The sequence below is a fragment of the Podarcis melisellensis genome, assembly GCF_964234715.1.
Source record: "Podarcis melisellensis genome assembly, chromosome: 11".
In the NCBI taxonomy this organism is placed as follows: domain Eukaryota; kingdom Metazoa; phylum Chordata; class Lepidosauria; order Squamata; family Lacertidae; genus Podarcis; species Podarcis melisellensis.
This window is the reverse complement of record NC_138543.1, coordinates 1,463,909-1,482,208: the sequence shown is the minus strand read 5'-3', so window position 1 is coordinate 1,482,208 and position 18,300 is coordinate 1,463,909. Positions and strand designations below refer to the sequence as shown.

General features: G+C 44.5%; 2 protein-coding genes across 12 annotated transcripts in view; both read right to left on the bottom strand.

Moving 5' to 3' along the window:
• The window catches only part of SMC5 (structural maintenance of chromosomes 5), a 64,543-nt gene extending 62,300 nt beyond the window's left edge, over positions 1 to 2,243 (bottom strand). For 4 of the 7 annotated variants that reach the window (XM_081930433.1, XM_081930434.1, XM_081930432.1 and 1 more), the window contains exons 1-2: positions 2,044 to 2,243; positions 1,024 to 1,165 (exon numbers count right to left, since the gene is read on the bottom strand). In XM_081930433.1, the coding sequence (XP_081786559.1) occupies positions 1,024 to 1,165; positions 2,044 to 2,228 (327 nt within the window). In that variant the 5' untranslated portion in view covers positions 2,229 to 2,243. Of the gene's footprint in view, positions 1 to 1,023; positions 1,166 to 1,607; positions 1,632 to 2,043 lie in introns of those variants that run through there. The other 3 variants (XM_081930436.1, XM_081930438.1, XM_081930437.1) reach the window with 3 other exon arrangements.
• A 13,047-nt stretch (positions 2,244 to 15,290) lies between these two features.
• Positions 15,291 to 18,300, bottom strand: part of MAMDC2 (MAM domain containing 2) — an 85,874-nt gene continuing 82,864 nt past the window's right edge. For 4 of the 5 annotated variants that reach the window (XM_081930574.1, XM_081930577.1, XM_081930575.1 and 1 more), the window contains 3 exons: positions 18,028 to 18,287; positions 16,484 to 16,568; positions 15,291 to 15,957 (listed from right to left, as the gene is read on the bottom strand). In XM_081930574.1, the coding sequence (XP_081786700.1) occupies positions 15,893 to 15,957; positions 16,484 to 16,568; positions 18,028 to 18,287 (410 nt within the window). In that variant the 3' untranslated portion in view covers positions 15,291 to 15,892. Of the gene's footprint in view, positions 15,958 to 16,483; positions 16,569 to 18,027; positions 18,288 to 18,300 lie in introns of those variants that run through there. The other variant, XM_081930579.1, reaches the window with a different exon arrangement.

The following is an 18,300-nucleotide window of genomic DNA, read 5'->3' as shown; positions in this document are numbered from 1 at the left end:
TGCAGGCAGACACATGTATAGGCTGGGTTGTGGGGATGGGGGCATGGAAGGCCTGCATGTAGACTGGGCCATGGGGGTGAGGGAGATCCATGTGTAGGCTGGGTTGTAGGAATGAGCGTTAGCGATATTGACCATCTCATTGGGCAAAAGCAGACCCATACTTCCCACTGAAATGCTTGTAAGTTTATGCTGATTAAAATCATTCTTCATTTTAAATATTGTATTGGTTTTCCTGTTTTTTTGTGCACTACAAATAAAATATGTGCAGTGTGCATAGGCATTTGTTCATATTTTTTTCAAATTATAGTCTGGCCTCAACAGTGTCTGTTTAAAAAGTTTGGGGACCCCTGTCTTAGAGTCAATTAAAATATCCAGGAAGGGCATATGATATTGACATTCATGGGCCTCTAAACTCAGAATACATTCTAGGCTAGTTCCTCCCTATCATGTTGCCTTTCCCAGAGCAGAGAACCTTTCCCACAGAGATCTTTCAGACAAGTGATCCGCCAAATACATTCTAAGATGGTATAGGCCTGTAAGGATAGCCCTGCATATTCTTCCTGGCTCTGTGAGCATATTTGTATTATGTTCTAAAGTATGGCATGTAGTCGGCTTAATGGTTGTTCCTATTTAGTTACACTATTGCTAGAATCATCTCTCGGCTTAACTGCAGTCTTTTGGGATAGCTCACTGAAAATCAGGAGAAACCTTTCGCCTAAATACAACCAGAAGCTCCCTATGTGCTGCTGCACACAAAATTAGTAAGCAATTTTATATTCATTCTCCAGGGTGCTGCAGTACATAAAATTCACCAGAGTATATCAAAGCTTTAGAAAATAAAGGTATCTTAACACACACACAAAATATGGAAGTCAAATTGGGAAAAGAGCCCAATGCATTTTCTACAAAATTCTGCCCTCTATTTTCCATCCAACATATTAAACAGTCTTTAAGCTGTTACCACACTTTAAACATATTACCATAAGGATACCATTCTATAAGATTGCAAAGAGTTATCCTCACCTTGTCTGCTCGTCCTATGAAGGAAGGTTTTCCAGCCAATCCCAGGCATAAGGCACATACGATACTTGATTTACCTGTTCCATTAGCTCCAACTATCATGTTTAAATGGGGTCCTGGAAGCACCACACAGGAATCATAAGTACTGAAAGGCAATGCCATTATAATTTAATGTTTAGAAAGTGGGAAATCAAGGAATCTGAATAATCAAACGCAGATTATTATAACACCAGTTCATTATATTTAGTTTGCCAGTGTTTTTTTCAAAACTATCTCAGTCCTTCGTGTTTTAGGCCCCCCCCCCCATGAATATATTAGGAGTAAATATCTGCAGACCCCATATTCTATACACTGATGAATTTTGAAATGAAAACTAAAGTAAGAACTCTGGGTTGACAGAGATTGGAATTTGGCATTAATTCAACATAGCCTGTGACTAGACAACAGAATTACAAAATGTAATTTTGCCAGATAGCCAGGGTCTTTCAGAAAACAGCAGCTTCGGACATGGAAGGCAAAAAAGATATTCACAGAAGTGGAGTTCTAGAAGGGACCAGAAACCTAGCTAATATGGACCCTCGATGGACCTTTAGACCTTTCCCAGTCCCTTGTGCCACCGGGTTGCCTGCGCCTCCCCGGGGCCCAGGGAGGGTCTCCTCGCGAGCCGGAGGGGCAGCGGGCCTTTGCTGAGGCTGGTCAGGTCCCCCCTTCCGGGGCCCAGCAGGGAGGGGGGCGCTGCCGGTTTCTTCTAAGCCGCCACATGGGAAGTTGTGTTGTTGGGCCTCGAGTCGAAGATTCGCGAAGCAAGCAGCGCGGAAAGAGACTTCCCCGCCCGCTCGGGGCTCCCGCCCTCCCGGGTCCCGGAGGGCCATTCGGGAGGCAGGCGCGGGAAGCCCCCGGGTCTCCCGCTGCCGCCCGGTCAGGACGGGGGTCCTCCGGGGGGGCTGCCCCTCGCCCCGCCCCCCGCGGGGAAGCCCCGCCCACCAGGCCCCGATCCTCCCGCCCGGCGCGCGCCGCGCTCACAGGAAGTTCTCCATGTAGATCTTGAGGATGGAGCCCTCCACGAAGGGCGGCTCGGCCTCCGGCGGGGCCAGCGCGGCCAGCGGGGCCGTTCTTCGCCTCCAGCGGCGCGGGCGGCCGCTGCTCGGGCTCCCGCCTTCCGCTTCCTCCTCAGGGCTCTTCGCTCGGCGCTTCGCGGGCGTCGCCATTTTGCCGCCGCTCCCGCGCTCGGGCGCTGCGAAGACTTAGCAAGCCGGCGGCGCGCGCCCGCTTCCCATTGGTCGCCGCGGCTCTACGTCGGGCTGGGACCGCGCGTCATTGGCGGGGGCGACCTTCTGCCTCGGGAGCATTTCCGTTAGCTGAGAAAGAGCGGCCACGGGGGTCCATTCCACGGGGAGGGCCGGCGGGAGCGAGGGGGCGGGGCATGATATGTAAAGAGCCTCTCTGCGCGACGTCACAGAGGGCCAATAGCAGGCGGCCGTGGGCTTCATTATGCAGTTTGCGGGTTCGGGCTGCGCGTGACTGGGCCGTGCGCAGAAGGCGGGCTCTCGGGCTCCGCGGTGTCTCCGGGCCGGGCGGGGGGCTCCCGCGACGCCCCAGGAAGGCCTGCTTCTCCCCCGGGCGCCTGAAGGGCTCCTTCCGAGGGCCATTGCCGCTCTGTCTCTTTGGACAGGGATCCAGGAATTAGCTTCCCCTTCAGATAATTTTCTAATGTCTGGAGTAATTGAAGTTTGAAGTCTTGTTTATTCGGTTAAATTCTACTCCAAGGAGACCCATTTATTCTAAGTAGAACTCAACAATGCAGACATGTATGTACCAAGTATTTTTTTCTAGTTGTGATCTCATTGACACCTCTAGATCAGGCACCTGATCATTTTTGGGAAATGTTAATATAATTTATACTTCTAAATGAAATTACATTTTAGAATTTAACTCTGAAATTAAAGCAGGTCCATCATATGATATATTTTAAGCCCATGAAAAATACAATAAGATTGGTATTTTTAGTTTTGAAGGCCAAAACTCAATTTTTTTTAAATTTCAAAGCCTTATAACTAAAAAAAATGAGATTTTAAAAATTAACATTTTAGATTCTAACTTAGTTTTGAGCATTCAAAAAGTATACAAAACATTAAGAAAATTGGATGACACAAGGTTAAATATCAGATCACTTGATATGGAATGACCCATTAAATCATTTTTTTATATATATATATAATTTTTTATTAAGGTTTTTTCATACAAATACATATTTAACATACAAAATAAACTTTATAACATCTTTTCATTCTACTATGGACTCCCTCACGCCTCCTGCTTCCACTTGCATCATTAAAAAGAAATTTTTTTCAAGCAAATTATCATTTTGTTTATACTCTTAAATCCAATAATTTAGGTTAGACTCAAATATAAAATATGATTTGATGGTAGACAGTTGTTTCTACTCTGACATCCTTGTTAACATTCAGCCAAATTACAGTACTTTTGTAAAGAAATCTTGAATTTCTTCCAGTCTTCTCCAACCCTTTCCTCTCCCAGGTCACGGATTCTGCCAGTCATCTCGGCTAGTTGCATATAGTCCATCAGCTGCATCTGCCATTCTTCCAGTGTGGGTAGATCTTGAGTTTTCCAGTTCTTGGCAATGAGTATCCTTGCCGCCGTTGTAGCATACATAAAAAATGTTCTGTCCTTTAACACATTCTGGCCGACAATGCCCAGAAGGAAGGCCTCTGGTTTCTTAGTAAAGGTATACTTAAACACCTTTCTTAACTCATTATATATCATTAAATCATTTTAAGGCAGCAGTCACTTGAAACAAAGGGGGAAAGAAATGCAAATGCCACACACACAAAAACAAACTTTGGGACTAGAATAGAGAGTCCTAAATTAGTGAATGTGGCTTACATTTTTGCTGGAATAAAACATGCTACGTCTGTATTTTAATCTGCCTATTCCTCCCCCCCCCCCCCGTTCTTTGTCCTCAGAGTGGATGTCTTTAAAAGTTGGTAGTCATACTTTGGATCCCAAATGCCCTGGAACTTGGGGAAGTTTTGGCTCCCGAATGCTGCAAACCTGGAAGTGATCCAGAACGGATTCCATTCAACTTCCAAGTATTGCAGTGTAACACCTTTATGAAAGGATTTTTTTAATGGTACTAAGATACCTAACCCCTTGATATTAAAGTGTTTCTGTATCACACTATAATGAAATAACAGGGCAGTGTAAAATGTTAAAACCCAACATGCTATTTTAGAAATAAAAATAATAGAGTAAAATAATTTAACACAACTAGCTAATGTTACCGGAAAAATCCGAGGGCTCCCTTGGACAAAAAGTAAAGACACCAACCAGAGTAAATTGAAGCAAATCAGCAGCCTGTAGGCTTGGTCTTTATTGAAGAAAGACTGTCGCAACAGGGTGTTCCCCTCACTTGCAGGTGAGAGGAAAGACTCAGAAGAATAGTGTGCAAGGTCTTATAAAAACTTTTGAAATTCCCCTCCTCTAGGTCAAGCCCACCCCCAGAAACATCATGCATACATTACAGAAAGGAGGGGTTGAGGGAGGGGTGGTGGTGGTAACCTGAGTGTCCTGTCACCTGGCTGGTTCCCCCTTCCCCCCTCCCCCTGAGTCACTTCAGGAGACAAAGGGGAGTTGGCAGTTTCCTGCCCCCAGAGGGAAGATCTGATCATTGTCCTTTGTTTCAGTCCGTGCTGAATCCACTCCCATATGCAAGTTCTTTGTGATCTTGATTGTCTTCTGTCTGGGATCATCAGGGTTGGCATGGGCAGGGCTCCTGTGGATGTGCTGGGATGGTGAAGGGACTATGGCTGACCAGAACCAAGCCACCCCCTTTTGATAGTCCTTGTCATACGGAATAAAATAAAAATGGAACAGTGCAAATCCAATGTATGGTTGATTTTTCTATGAATTTATAACAGAAGTGTGGCGTATGTAGTGTGTGAGTGTGAGTGTGTGTGAAGTTTGTACAAACTGGATGATTGGGGGGGGTTTCCTGCTACACTAACTAAGCAACAACATAAACCCAGCCCCAAACCACTGTCATGTGACAACAGTGTCAGTGACTCATCACTGACTTTATAGTCTGTCGTAGAAGGTTTTTGCAGTTTTCTTCTTTTCTGTGTTTCTCCCTCTCCTTTGTTCTTTTTCTCTTATACAGTTTTTTATTCTTCTCCAACTGTCACACTCCCAAGTTCTTTTCCCTTGCTGTTTCCTAACTGCCCCCTTTCGACCTTTGATCTGCATTCTATTAACTCCATAGTAGCAGACATTCCTATAATCTTGTGAATTCTAGATATTCTTGAAGTCTCCATCAGAGGTCAGCATAATAATCATTACAGGAGAGAGAATTTTACAAGCCTGTTGATGTGACATTTATGACTTAATTTTAAATACCATTTTTTTCAGAGGGGAAAAAAGATAGTGGAGTATTTTATCTGTCCACAAAGGCAGACATAGAAATATAAATGCTTTATCCCATGTTGATGGCCTTTCAGCTGATTCCCTGGTGGCCCGCTGGAATGCGGAGTTAACCAGGGCTATTGACTGTTTGGCTCCGAAGCGCCCCCTCCGATTGCATGGAGCCCGGACAACCCTGTGGTTTTCCACGGATCTGAGGGCAATGAAACAATCGCTGAGACGGCTAGAGCGCCAGTGGCGGATAACTCATTCTGAAGCTGACCCAGACACAGGGTAGAGCTCAGTGTTGAGCCTACCAAGTGGCAGTAGCGATGGCAAAGAAGACTTTCTTCACCGCCTGTATTGCATCTGCAGAAAACAGCAACAAGAGACTCTCAGGTGGTTCGCAATTTAGTGGAACCACCTGCTACATCGGGGCCCAGTATGGGCCACATGATCTACTGCAATGATTTTGCAAAGTTTTTTGCGGATAAAGTCGCTCAGATTTGGGAAGAGGTAGACTCCACCGTGGGAGCAGGGCCGGGGCAGGAGAGTGCTAGAGGATGTGGACAGTCTGCTTGGACAAGTGAAACCAACCACCTGTCTCCTTGATCCTTGCCTTATAAAGCTAGCCGGGAAGGGCTGGGTGATGGGCTTCGCGGGGTAGTGAATGCTTCCCTCTGTGGGGGAGCCTTCCCAGACCCAGTGAAAGGGGTGGTTATCAAACTGCTTCTTAAAAAAACATCCTTAGATGCGGCCAATATGGCCAACTATCGCCCAGTCCCAAATCTTCCATTCTTGGGCAAGGTGATTGAGCGAGTGGTTGCTGAACAACTCCAGGCACACATGGAAGAAGCAGACCATTTGGATCCCTTCCAGTTTCAGGCCTCATCATGGGACTGAAACTGCCTTGGTCGCGCTGGACGATGGTCTCTGGCAGGCTAGGGAAAAAGGTGAGAGCTGTTTCCTATTTCTGCTGGATCTCTCAGCAGCTTTTGAAGCTATCGACCATAACATCCTTCTGGACTGTCTAGAGCTGGGGGCACTGTTATACATTGGTAAAAAGGTAACCCCTGACCATTAGGTCCAGTCGTGACCGACTCTCGGGTTGCGGCGCTGATCTAGCTTGTATTGGCCGAGGGAGCCGGCGTACACCTTCCGGGTCATGTGGCCAGCATGACTAAGCCGCTTCTGGTGAACCCGAGCAGCGCACAGAAACACTGTTTACCTTCCCACCGGAGTGGTACCTATTTATCTACTTGCACTTTGACGTGCTTTCGAACTGCTAAGTTGGCAGGAGCAGGGACCGAACAACAGGAGCTCACCCTGTCGCGGGGATTCGAACCACCGACCTTCTGATCTGATCAGCAAATCCTAGGCTCTGTGGTTTAACCCACAGCGCCATCCACGTCCCTTATACTGTACAGTGGTTCCGCTCCTTCCTCCTGGGCCGTGTTCAGAAAGTGGTGGTGTTCAGACTCCTGGGCTCTCACTTGTGGGGTGTCTCAGGGTTCTGTCCTCTCCCCCATGCTTTTCAATATCTACATGCAGCCGCTGGGAAACATCAGGGGGTTTGGGCTGGGTGTGCATCAGTATGCGGATGATACCCAGCTCTACCTCTCTTTCAAATCAAAACCAGTGAACGCGGTGAAGGTCTTGTGTGAGTGTCTGGAGGCTGTTGGCGGATGGAAGGCGGCTAAATGAGGTTGAATCCTGACAAGACAGAAGTACTGTTTTGGGGGGACAGGAGGCGGGCAGGTGTGGATGACTCCCTGGTTCTGAATGGCGTAATCATGCCCCTGAAGGACCAGGTGCACAGCCTGGGAGTCATTTTGGGCTCCCAGGTGTCCATGGAGATGCAGGTCAATTCTGTGTCCAGGGCAGCTGTCTACCAGCTCCATCTGGTATGCAGGATGAGACCCTCCCTGCCCACAGACTGTCTCGCCAGAGTGGTGCATGCTCTAGTTATCTCTTGCTTGGACTACTGCAATGCGCTCTATGTGGGACTACCTTTGAAGGTGACCCGGAAACCACAACTAATCCAGAATGCAGCAGCTAGACCGGTGACTGGGAGCGGCCGCCGAGACCATATAACACTGGTCTTGAAAGATCTACACTGGCTCCCAGTTCATTTCCAAGCACAATTCAAAGTGTTGATACTGACCTTTAAAGCCCTAAATGGCCTCAGTCCAGTATACCTGAAGTAGTGTCTCCACCCCCATCATTCTGCCCAGACACTGAGGTCCAGCGCCAAGGGCCTTCTGGCGGTTCCCTTGCTCCGAGAAGCCAAGTTACAGGGAACCAGGCAGAGGGCCTTCTCAGTAGTGGCACCCGCCCTGTGGAACACACTCCCACCAGATGTCAAAGAGAAAAACAACTACCAGACTTTTAGAAAACATCTGAAGGCAGTCCTGTTTAAGGAAGCTTTTAATGTTTAATAGACTATTGTATTTTAATATTCTGTTGGAATCCGCCCAGAGTGGCTGGGGAAACCCAGCCAGATGGGCAGGGTATAAATAATAAATTATAATTATTTATTATTATTATTATAAATGTATTTGAATTAATTTAGTTAAGAAAAGAAGTCACTAGTGCAGAGAATGGCTGTAGCAAAACCAATAGAAAAATATATCAAGGATCAAAAGGATAGTCATTAGAAATAGTGGATAAATGGATGGATATGTATTGGAAAGGCCCAAATTCACATAAACATTTTCTGTATTTGACCAAGATGCTCACCAAGTTGTGCTGCTGAACACATAGTTTAAGAAATTATCACTTTTTTTGTAACCTTATTGCAGATAACAGGAATGGAAAAGCACTTGGAAAGGAAGAAGTTCAGTAGAAATAATTCATTAGACACTTCACCTGGTTTTGAAACAAACTCCATTGTTTCATCTTAATTCAAAATATCATAGCTTACAGCACAATCCTATGTATATCTATCTACTTAAAAGTAAGTCCTGTTGAGTTCAGTAGTACTGCAGATAATGGTGCCTAAGATTAGAGCATCGGCCTTTGGAGTTATGGTGACTTGGAAGCCTGACCATTTTACATCTGACCAGGCAAAATCCTCCTTGCAAGATGATATAGACCACCAGCTTACTGAATGATTTACTATATATAAGCTGCAGTAATGGTTCTCTGTAGCCTACCAATCTCCTTTTCTCAAGCAGTACAAGAGATAGGAACTGTTCTCTTGAAGAGGTGTTGAGACATGACCAGTGATGCCACCCAGAACCAGTAAATGAGTAAATGACCGTTTGAACTAAGAGGAGCCCAGACCTTAGAGTTCTTGCCTTCAGCTCCTGAAAAGAAGTACCGTATTTTTCGCCCTATAGGACGCACCGTCCCATAAGGCGCACCTAGTTTTTTGGGGGGGAAATAAAGGGGAAAAAATTATTTTCCCCCCCAGGCGCGGGGCTGGGGCGGGGGAGGCCCGCCGGAGCTTCCCCTGACCCCAGCCCCCAAACAGGCAGCTCTCTGCAAGCCGTGGGAGCCCAGGGCTGGCTCCCGCCGCTTGCAGAGAGGTCCGCGAAGCCTGGACGTGCTGAGCTCAGTGCGCCCAGGCTTCCGCATGCAGGCACCTCTCCGCAAGCGGCGGGAGCGCTCCCCCCGCTTGCGGAGAGGTGCGCGAAGCTTGGACGCGCTGAGCTCAGCGCGCCCAGGCTTCCGCATGCAGGCACCTCTCCGCAAGCGGCGGGAGCGCTCCCCCCGCTTGCGGAGAGGTGCGTGAAGCTTGGACGCGCTGAGCTCAGCGCGCCCAGGCTTCCGCATGCAGGCACCTCTCCGCAAGCAGCGGGAGTGCTCCCCCCGCTTGCGGAGAGGTCCGCGAAGCCTGGAGAGCGAGAGGGGTCTGTGCGCACCGACCCCTCTCGCTCTCCAGGCTTCAGCGAAAGCCTGCATTCGCCCCATAGGACGCACACACATTTCCCCTTCATTTTTTGAGGGGGAAAAGTGCGTCCTATAGGGCGAAAAATACGGTAATTGCCTGACCAAATACTGCTTTATTGTCGGTTGGTGTGGGAGAATTTTTAGAATTTTAGAATTTTTAAATTGTAAACAACTTTGAATTCCTTGGCAAAATGGCAGGAAGTACATAAATAAAAAAGAAACTATAAAACTCAGCAGTGCAGCAAAACTGTTAGGGGGACTGGATGAGAAAAGATGACACATGCCAGCAGTTATAACATCTCACACTGCAGTCATGCTCCTCCTCCCCATTGTGGCTGACCTTTCCCCACTTGCTGTATATACTGGGTCCGACTTTAGCTGCAGTAGCACAAACCTAAGCAGGAGGCAAGGGAACTCTCAAAGTCTTGGCCCACTACTGCTTTCAATGTAGATTCTAGCCCAGAAACTATTTTCTCAGGAGCATCTTCAATTTAAGATTCTGAGAGGTCTCACCTAAGATAATAATAATTACTATTATTAAAATTCTATACTGCCCTTCATCTGAGGATCATAGGGTGGATTACAGTATAAAAATACATACCATGGTAACAAACAATAACAATCCCAACCCCCCAGTTTAGAAGCCCACAGATTGTTTAATTAGGCAAAGGCCTGGAGAAGAGGAATGATCTTGCCTGAGCCTCCCTGGAAAGAGCGTTCCACAAGTGGGGAGCCAGCACAGAAAAGGCCCCTTCTCCTGTTGCTAACTCGGACAGCTGCTCCAGATGGATACAATGGTTGATGGTATCTGAAGCTGCTGAGAGGTTGTGAATTAACAAGGACCTATTTACCCTGTCTCTCCTAACAAAGGTCATCATACTGTTGCAGGAAAAATCCGAGGGCTCCCTTGGACAAAACAAAGACACCAACCAGGATAACTTGGAGCAAAACAGCAGCCTGCAGGCTTGGCCTTTATTGAACTGTTGCAACAGGGTATTCCCCTCACTTGCAGGAGAGAGGAAAGACCCAGAAGAATAGTGTGCAAGGTCTTATAAAAACTTTTGAAATTTGAAATATACTCAGAGTCGCAAAGTGATTTCATGCTCTTTATTCAGCTCATAGTGGTGAGGAGGAATGAATGAAAGTCCCCTCAAAGTATCTGCTTTATATACATTATTTACACAATGGGCTGCACATGATTGGCTAATTCTGGAATTCTACTGTAAGCCAATCAGGTTGTGGATTCACTTCTATCTGGAGCATGATTGGGTGGTTCCTGCCAACCAATCATATTGCTGCATTGTTCTAGGACCAATCAGACTGCTGCCTTTTGGATCCTATTGTTCTAGGACCAATCAGACTGTTGCAGTTTGGATCCTATTCAATTCAGTACATAACAAAATTCCCCTCCTCTAGATCAAGCCCACCCCCAGAAACATCATGCATACATTACAGAAAGGAGGGGTTGAGAGTGGAGTTGGTGGTAACCTGAGTGTCTTGTCACCTGGCTGGTTCCTCCCTTCCCCCCTCCCCCTGAGTCACTTCAGGAGACAAAGGGGAGTTTGCAGTTTCCTGCCCCCAGAGGGAAGATCTGATCATTGTCCTTTGTTTCAGTCCATGCTGAATCCACTCCCATATGCAAGTTCTTTGTGATCTTGATTGTCTTCTGTCTGGGATCATCAGGGTTGGCATGGGCAGGGCTCCTGTGGATGTGCTGGGATGGTGAAGGGACTATGGCTGACCAGAACCAAGCCACCCCCTTTTGATAGTCCTTGCATTATGGAATAAAATAAAAATGGAACAGTGCAAATCCGGTGTATGGTTGATTTTCTATGAATTTATAACAGAAGTGTGGCGTATGTAGTGTGTGAGTGTGAGTGTGTGTGAAGTTTATACAAACAGAATGATTGGGGTGGGGTGGGGGTTCCTGCTACAATACAAGGTGACCAAAGAAGTGTCTTGTCCAAAACCAGGCCTAACCCAGACTGGAATTCATCTAGCAAACCAGTTTCTTTCAATAGCTTGTGGATCTGCTCTGCAACCACTTGCTCAAAAACCTTGTACGAGAAGGGGAGATTGGCAAATGGCCAATAATTACTTTGATTTTCTAACTCCAAAGAGGGTTTCTTGCCCTAAGGGGACCCCAATTCCTTTCTCACACTGTCTTTGGCCACTTGCCCGCTGTCATCTTCTAAGCCCAATCCGGAGCATTGGTCAAACGGAAGGGAAAGTTGAATGATTAGGCAATGGCAGCTGCTTTTGCTTTTTTCTTTTTTTTTAGATGGTTGTTAGGTAATTTTATGTAATTTATACTACTCTGTCCTAGGATCCAGTGGATTCTAATTTCAGTTTTTAATTTATATTTTTGGATTTTCTTCAATTATCGTTGTTGATATTCCTTAGTGATAGTTTTATTGTTGTATTTTTTTTGTAAACAACCTTGAGTGGTTGGGGTGTTTTTTTTTACAATCAAGCAATGCATTTATTTATTCATAAATTTCAATGCTGTGGAAATAGATTACAAGCTCACTCAACAGATCGTGCCCTTGCACTTCTCCAACTACAAGAGTTCTCTGTCCTATGAGACACAGATATTTAAGAGGGGAGATACGGATGGGGAAATGAGAGTTTGATTGTGTGAGTTGCCTTGTCTCCTGCTTCTATAACACTGAACACCAGCTAACAAAATGTCGTAAATATATTTAATTCCAAGTAACAAATCACTTCCTCGAACCATTTGTCCTCCTCTCCCAGATTGTTTTCACCTGCACTCTAAAAGAAAGGAGAGGGGTGGCCAGGCAGTTGTTACAGAATAAGCCCCGTTTCCCTCATTTCTGTTAGTGCAATTTAAATGTTGGTGTTAATTGCACTTCTTGTTCTTTTTTGGTGATCACTCGTAGCTGAGTAAGATTGTCTTCCATAAACACGTTTTCCAAAAGTGAGTCTGTAAGTGGCTGTGGAGGCCAATTCTGGATCCACATGTCCTTCCACAGTGGGGACATTGGTTTCTGTGTGGGAGTTGATCACGGTGTGGATTTGCCAAGTGTGCCTTCCTCTTAGCACGTTTCTCCCTTGCATCCTGAGTTTGACTGTCTTCATAGTCCATGACACCTTTGGTAAAGGCTGTTCTCCAACTGGAGCACTCGCAGGCCAGTGTTTCCCAGTTGTTGGTGTTTATACTGTAGTATATTTTATACTGTAATATATTGAGCACATTATTATTATTATTTGCCTTGAGACAGTCTTTAAACCTCTTTTGTTGACCACCAGCATTACGCTTTCCATTTTTAAGTTCAGAATAGAGTAGTTGCTTTGGAAGACGATCATCAAACATCCGCACAACATGACCAGTCCAACGAAGTTGATGTTGAAGAATCATTGCTTCAGCACTGGTGATCTTTGCTTCTTCCAGTACACTGATATTAGTTTGCCTGTCTTCCCAAGTGATGTGTAAACTTTTTCAGAGACACCGTTGATGGAATGCTTTGCTTTGCCTCTTGTGTTGCCTTGCCCCATGTCTGATTTCTGTTCAGGGTTAGGACGCCAGCTGGGGTGGGCCTCTTGAAACAGCTGAAGGCCACAGGCTTCTGGCATGACTCATCCCCCCACCCCCGCTTTCTTACCCAAAGTGTGTGTGTGTGTGTTACATATAACCAGCAGCATCCAGCAGTTTTGTTTGGATCTCTTTCCAGTTCGAGTCTCTTTACCATTTTTACCACAACCTTTTAAGACCAAGTTACTGTACTTCAGAGCTTTCCAAACTGTGTCAGGACACCTTACTGTGTCGGCTGCAAAATGTAGGTGTGTTGTGCGAATGCACCCCACGTTCCTCCCGGGGCTGGAAAAGGGTTAGTTTAACCTTTGGTTTGTTAGTGAAACTGAATTACTGTGGCTTGAAATGATGCATATCTAAAATGTATGTCACCAACATGAAAAGTTAGGAAAGTTCTGCTGTACTTATTTAGTTCGTCTGTAGTCTATGATGCACCAGTATCTCCTAAATAATGTATATTGTTGAAGCAAAATAAAAAAAATTCCTTCCCGTAGCACCTTAGAGACCAACTAAGTTTGTTATTGGTATGAGCTTTCGTGTACATGCACACTTCTTCAGATAAACTCATACCAATAACAAACTTAGTTGGTCTCTAAGGTGCTACGGGAAGGAATTTTTTTATTTTGTTTCAACTACGGCAGACCAACACGGCTACCTACCTGTAACTATGTATATTGTGTAAATAACTGTCTTGTTGGCTTGAGGCAATGAAACACTTCACTTTGAACTGTGTGGGTAAGGAGTTTTCTTCACCATCAATTCTGAAATGGCTGGCAACAGAAAAGGTTGAAGATCCTGAAGCTTTGCTGTGTTACTCTCCTGGTTACACTGGAATAGGTATGATCTTAAAATGTTATGTGTTTCCCATTAGAGCAGGGCCTTCAGGCATCCCAGGCTCCCACCCCAAAAGCAGCAAGCAGATCTTACTTCCATCTAGGTAAGTGGGATGGAAGTGATAACGGTGTTTGAAAAGTTCTTTTTAAAGACAAGTTGTGGCATTCTTACTTGTGGGAATGTCAGGATTGCAAATGCATACATGCTGTGGCCGATGGATGCATGATTGCTCACGGCGCCCAAGCCAGAAGTGACTCTAAAATGTTACTAAAAGGGCGGAAGGCTTTATGTGGGCCCTGCTGCTGCGTGTGGGGGTCCGCAATGCAACCCCCATGCAAAACGAGAATTGCCTGTACTCCATTGGGGTGGGGTGTCTGCTCCATCTGTAAAGGTGGCACCATATTGCATCCTACTCAGCTGCTGCTTCCCCCCACCTCCCACTGCTCAGAGCCTCCCCCTAGATTCTCCTGAGCCCATTCCACAGGAAGCGGGGAATAGAGCCAACATTCCTGCTCCCCTTTTGGATGTTGCTTAAGTTGAGGAAGAAATGGGAATTTCCCCTTTCTAACCCAAGTTCCCACCATTTAGTGCCTCCTCCCACCCCATTTACTCATTCTTCATCAGAGCCTTCCAACCCAATCCCAATCCGCGCAGTGATCATTATAGTCTCGGAACATGCAGAGGCAGACTTATGTAGGAATAGCTGGTCTTGTGTTCCTAGAACTCCCAACAGTTTACAGCAACAGTTTGAATTACATGTGCAAACCAACTGGAAGCCAGTGAAGTTCTTATAACATAAGTACAGTCGTACCTTGGTTTTGGAACAGCTTAGTTCTCAGATGTTTTGGCTCCTGAATGCCACAAACCCGGAAGTGACTGTTCTGGTTTGTGAACTATTTTGGGAAGCCGAATGTCCAACGAGGCTTCCGTGGCTTCCAGTTGGCTGCAGGAACTTCCTGAAGCCTATCAGAAGCCGTGCTTTGGTTTTCGAACGTTTTGGAAGTCAAATGGACTTCCGGAACAGATTCTGTTCTCCTTCCATGGTACGACTGTATTCATTGCAACAAGCCCTAGTTAAGAAAGTAGCTGCCACACACTGGGCTAGCTATATTTTCCAGATTTCCCCCCCCCAAAAGTAGCCTATTGTAATAGTCTGGTCTGGAAGTTACCAGTGCATGGGTGAGGTTTGAAAATATATTTTAGCCACTTCTAGTCACTTAAGTGGAGTCAGAGAAATTATTTTAAATTGTATTTTATTACCTTGTTCAAAATTATAGAAAAACGTGATGTAAATACATGTGCATGCGCACACAAAACACACACCCATACATATCTATAAAATATAAAATATTCAGCAATCAAATATGCATCATCTATTTCTAACAGGAAGGCAGGTTGTTTGTGGCTGAGTATGATAAAGACAATTCTGCACAAGTCTATAAAGCTATTTTTTTTAAAAAACACACACCTGCATTCCAGTCTGCTGTAATGTATGCAAGTCACTGTTTATGTATTGTAATCAACACTTTAACAGAACCTTTACAGCAGTTCATCTGTTAGCTGCTGGAATGACAAATGGATTCATTACAATAATTGTTTGGCAAGGAATAGCCAAAAACAAAAAAACCTACCCAAATCGTTTATATGTGATACTTAATATTTTTATAAATGGGTTCCCTGAAGTGATTGGGTTTCCTGAACAACAATTGAAAACTATTTCATTTGACCTACAGAATATTACTAGCTTTTAATAATATTTTCTCCATTCTTTCTAAATTCTAAAATTAAATCCATAATTTGCCAAAGACAAGACATTCACTGAATGCAGTTTTAGTTAACACAATGACAAATTATATATTTTGTCCATTTTGCTTTCTGTAATTATGTGCCCAAAAATGTTTACCAAAAACACATTTGTCTATTACTTCACACTCTGTGCAAAATGAATAGCCCTTTAGAATAACTGATGTCACATGCAAAATAAAATACAATAAAAAACAAAGTGAGGGAAACCCTGAGTCAGTAACTTCATTGGCAAGGCTGAATTCTTGCCATACCTTCACGCTGCTAGCAAAATAGTTCAGTATTTATCACTCTACAACTGAGAGCAGGGAGGGAGCTGTGCAGTTCCTATTGTAGATAAGCAAAGTGATATTCCATCTGCTTCTGCGGAGCTCAGTATTCAATTTCATTAAAATCGGCAGAATAACCAGAAGATTGCAGTATGGTTTCTCCTGTTTCTAGAGGTGTAGGAAAAGAATATTTGAAGTAGCATACTATTCTATAGATAATCATTTTAACATGGGCTACTATTGAAAAACAAACACAGTGCAAACTTATACCTGTCTATTTGGAAATAAGTCACATCAGCTTTAATGGAGCTTACTCCCAGGTAGGAGGGTGTAGCATTCCAGCCATAATAATGAAATTCATTCAAATAATGGCCTAGTGGAATTTCAAGCAGTTGGTATCATTTGATAAAAGAATCAGGCAGGATTTGACTTAAGAGGTTCACTCATGCAATAGGACTTTTCCTTTCTCTCCTCTGTGCCATGCACCCCCAAATCTGCTTGGGAGGGTTGGGGAAGCACCCCATCAACAAGTTGAGGGTATATTTACATCTACATGGATTCAACACACAAGTGCCACTAGGAGCTGTCTCACTGTACTGCTTTATTTGTAGTTCATATAGTCATCTATCACAAGGAAATGGGGGGGGGGGACTAGAAATGAAGTGAAGAAGAACTTAAAGTAAATATAATTTACCTTTACAAGGTCCTCTCTGAAATAAAATATCATCAATGGCAATGTCACTTCTTACTGATATTCCACGAACTGCTTCAAATATAATCTGTATTTTTTGAAAAATACAATTTTTAAAATATTTTTGAAGGTAAAGTTTCCAATAATTTGAAAAGTATATATAGAAGAAATTCTTCAGTCAACTGAAATATTTTTAGCCATCATGTCATGGACCTAATTAATGCAAATAAGTTCATGCAAATGGACCTCCCCTTCCACTCCAACCCTCTGTACCCACTGAAAAGTCTCTCTGGAGGGTTTGTGATGTGGGAGGGGGAACTACCCTACTGAATTTTGGGAAACTTCCCACCCCACCCCCCTACTTCAGCATCCACCTCCCACTCCATGTTATTCTGGAGGGTTCTCTGACCCTCCAGTGACCATTGGATGTGCTGGAAGGAAGACAAAACGTTCCCTTACACTGGTTTCCTTCTAGTCACATTAGCTAGGATCCAGGCCAATGTGTTTTAATGAAATCATTATTTATTTATTGCATCCAGAACATTAAACATATTCTCTTAGGACTGCCTGGCAGATAGATACCTTAACTTAAAGAAAAATTCCAGTTATTATTACCAGTATTGTAGCTTCTCAGGTACAGTTAAGGCTGTAATCCTATACCTACTTACCTGGGAGTAAGTCCCACTGAATTCAGTGGGACTTGCCTCAGAGCAGGTATGCCTAGGATTGCACCATTAGATCAACATACAGAGCATGTTTACAGAAGCAAGTTCCACTGTGCATATTTGAACTTTCTCCAAGTTTGCATAGGATTGTATCCCTTCTGCTTCTTCAGCTTTCATATGTGGCTCCAGCCAGGTCTGTATTATAGCAGTATCCCAGGTCTATGAGTAAGTACCATGGAACTCAATGAAGTTTACTTCTGAGCATACAGGTACAAGGATGGCATTGTTGCCAAGAAGGCCCACCTATATTATATGATCAGCTGGTTCAGAGTTATTCACTGTTAACTTGAGTCACCATGTTCCCTTGCTTGGGCCACTCAAAGGTTACTTGTACTTGCAGACAAGGCCAATCAGGAGAACTGAGCTGAAAAAAATATTTTTGTTCCACTGAGTTATTTTCACTGTGTTGGTTTAAATAGCTAGATGTGTACACGGTTTTCCCCACATTACTTTTCCCACATTACTTTTAAAAGTGACTACATGGGAACACACCTGGGCCAGTTTGGGACTACAACCCAATGTTACTCAAGCTATTGCTACCTAAATCCATAAAGAAAAAACTGTTACCTTGGCTATGGAACCAAAGCACATAATACTGCAGTGGATTTACCTGCATTGCAAAGAGGTCACAATCCTCCTTACCATGAATCCTAAGGTGAAAGTGAAGTGAGGAACCCCAATTCTAACAGTGGTTCTTTTCCATTCATTTGAGCTGCTTCAGACTCTGTTGCAAGACTGCAGCATGTGTGTTAGCAACTAAAAGTGAGTTATAACATGTCACAAACATCCCCCATGGGATCCATTGCTGCAATGTTAACTTACCTGATGAGATCTATCACATATGTATTCTATTTGGCCTCTTAACCATGTGATGCTTTGTTCACCATGCCTTCTCCAGAGGAGGATCTCGTCCTTATCACCATGCTTTTTCATATAAACATTTAATAGCCCTGTTCCAGAGCCATACATGTGATAAAAAAATGTAAGACACTGATGTCCAACAGTCCGTCGTAATACCCTTGAAACAAGCTGTGTCTTCTGTCCATAGATCATGTTGGATGCCTCTATGTACATGTAATGTCCTTTTTTAAAAGA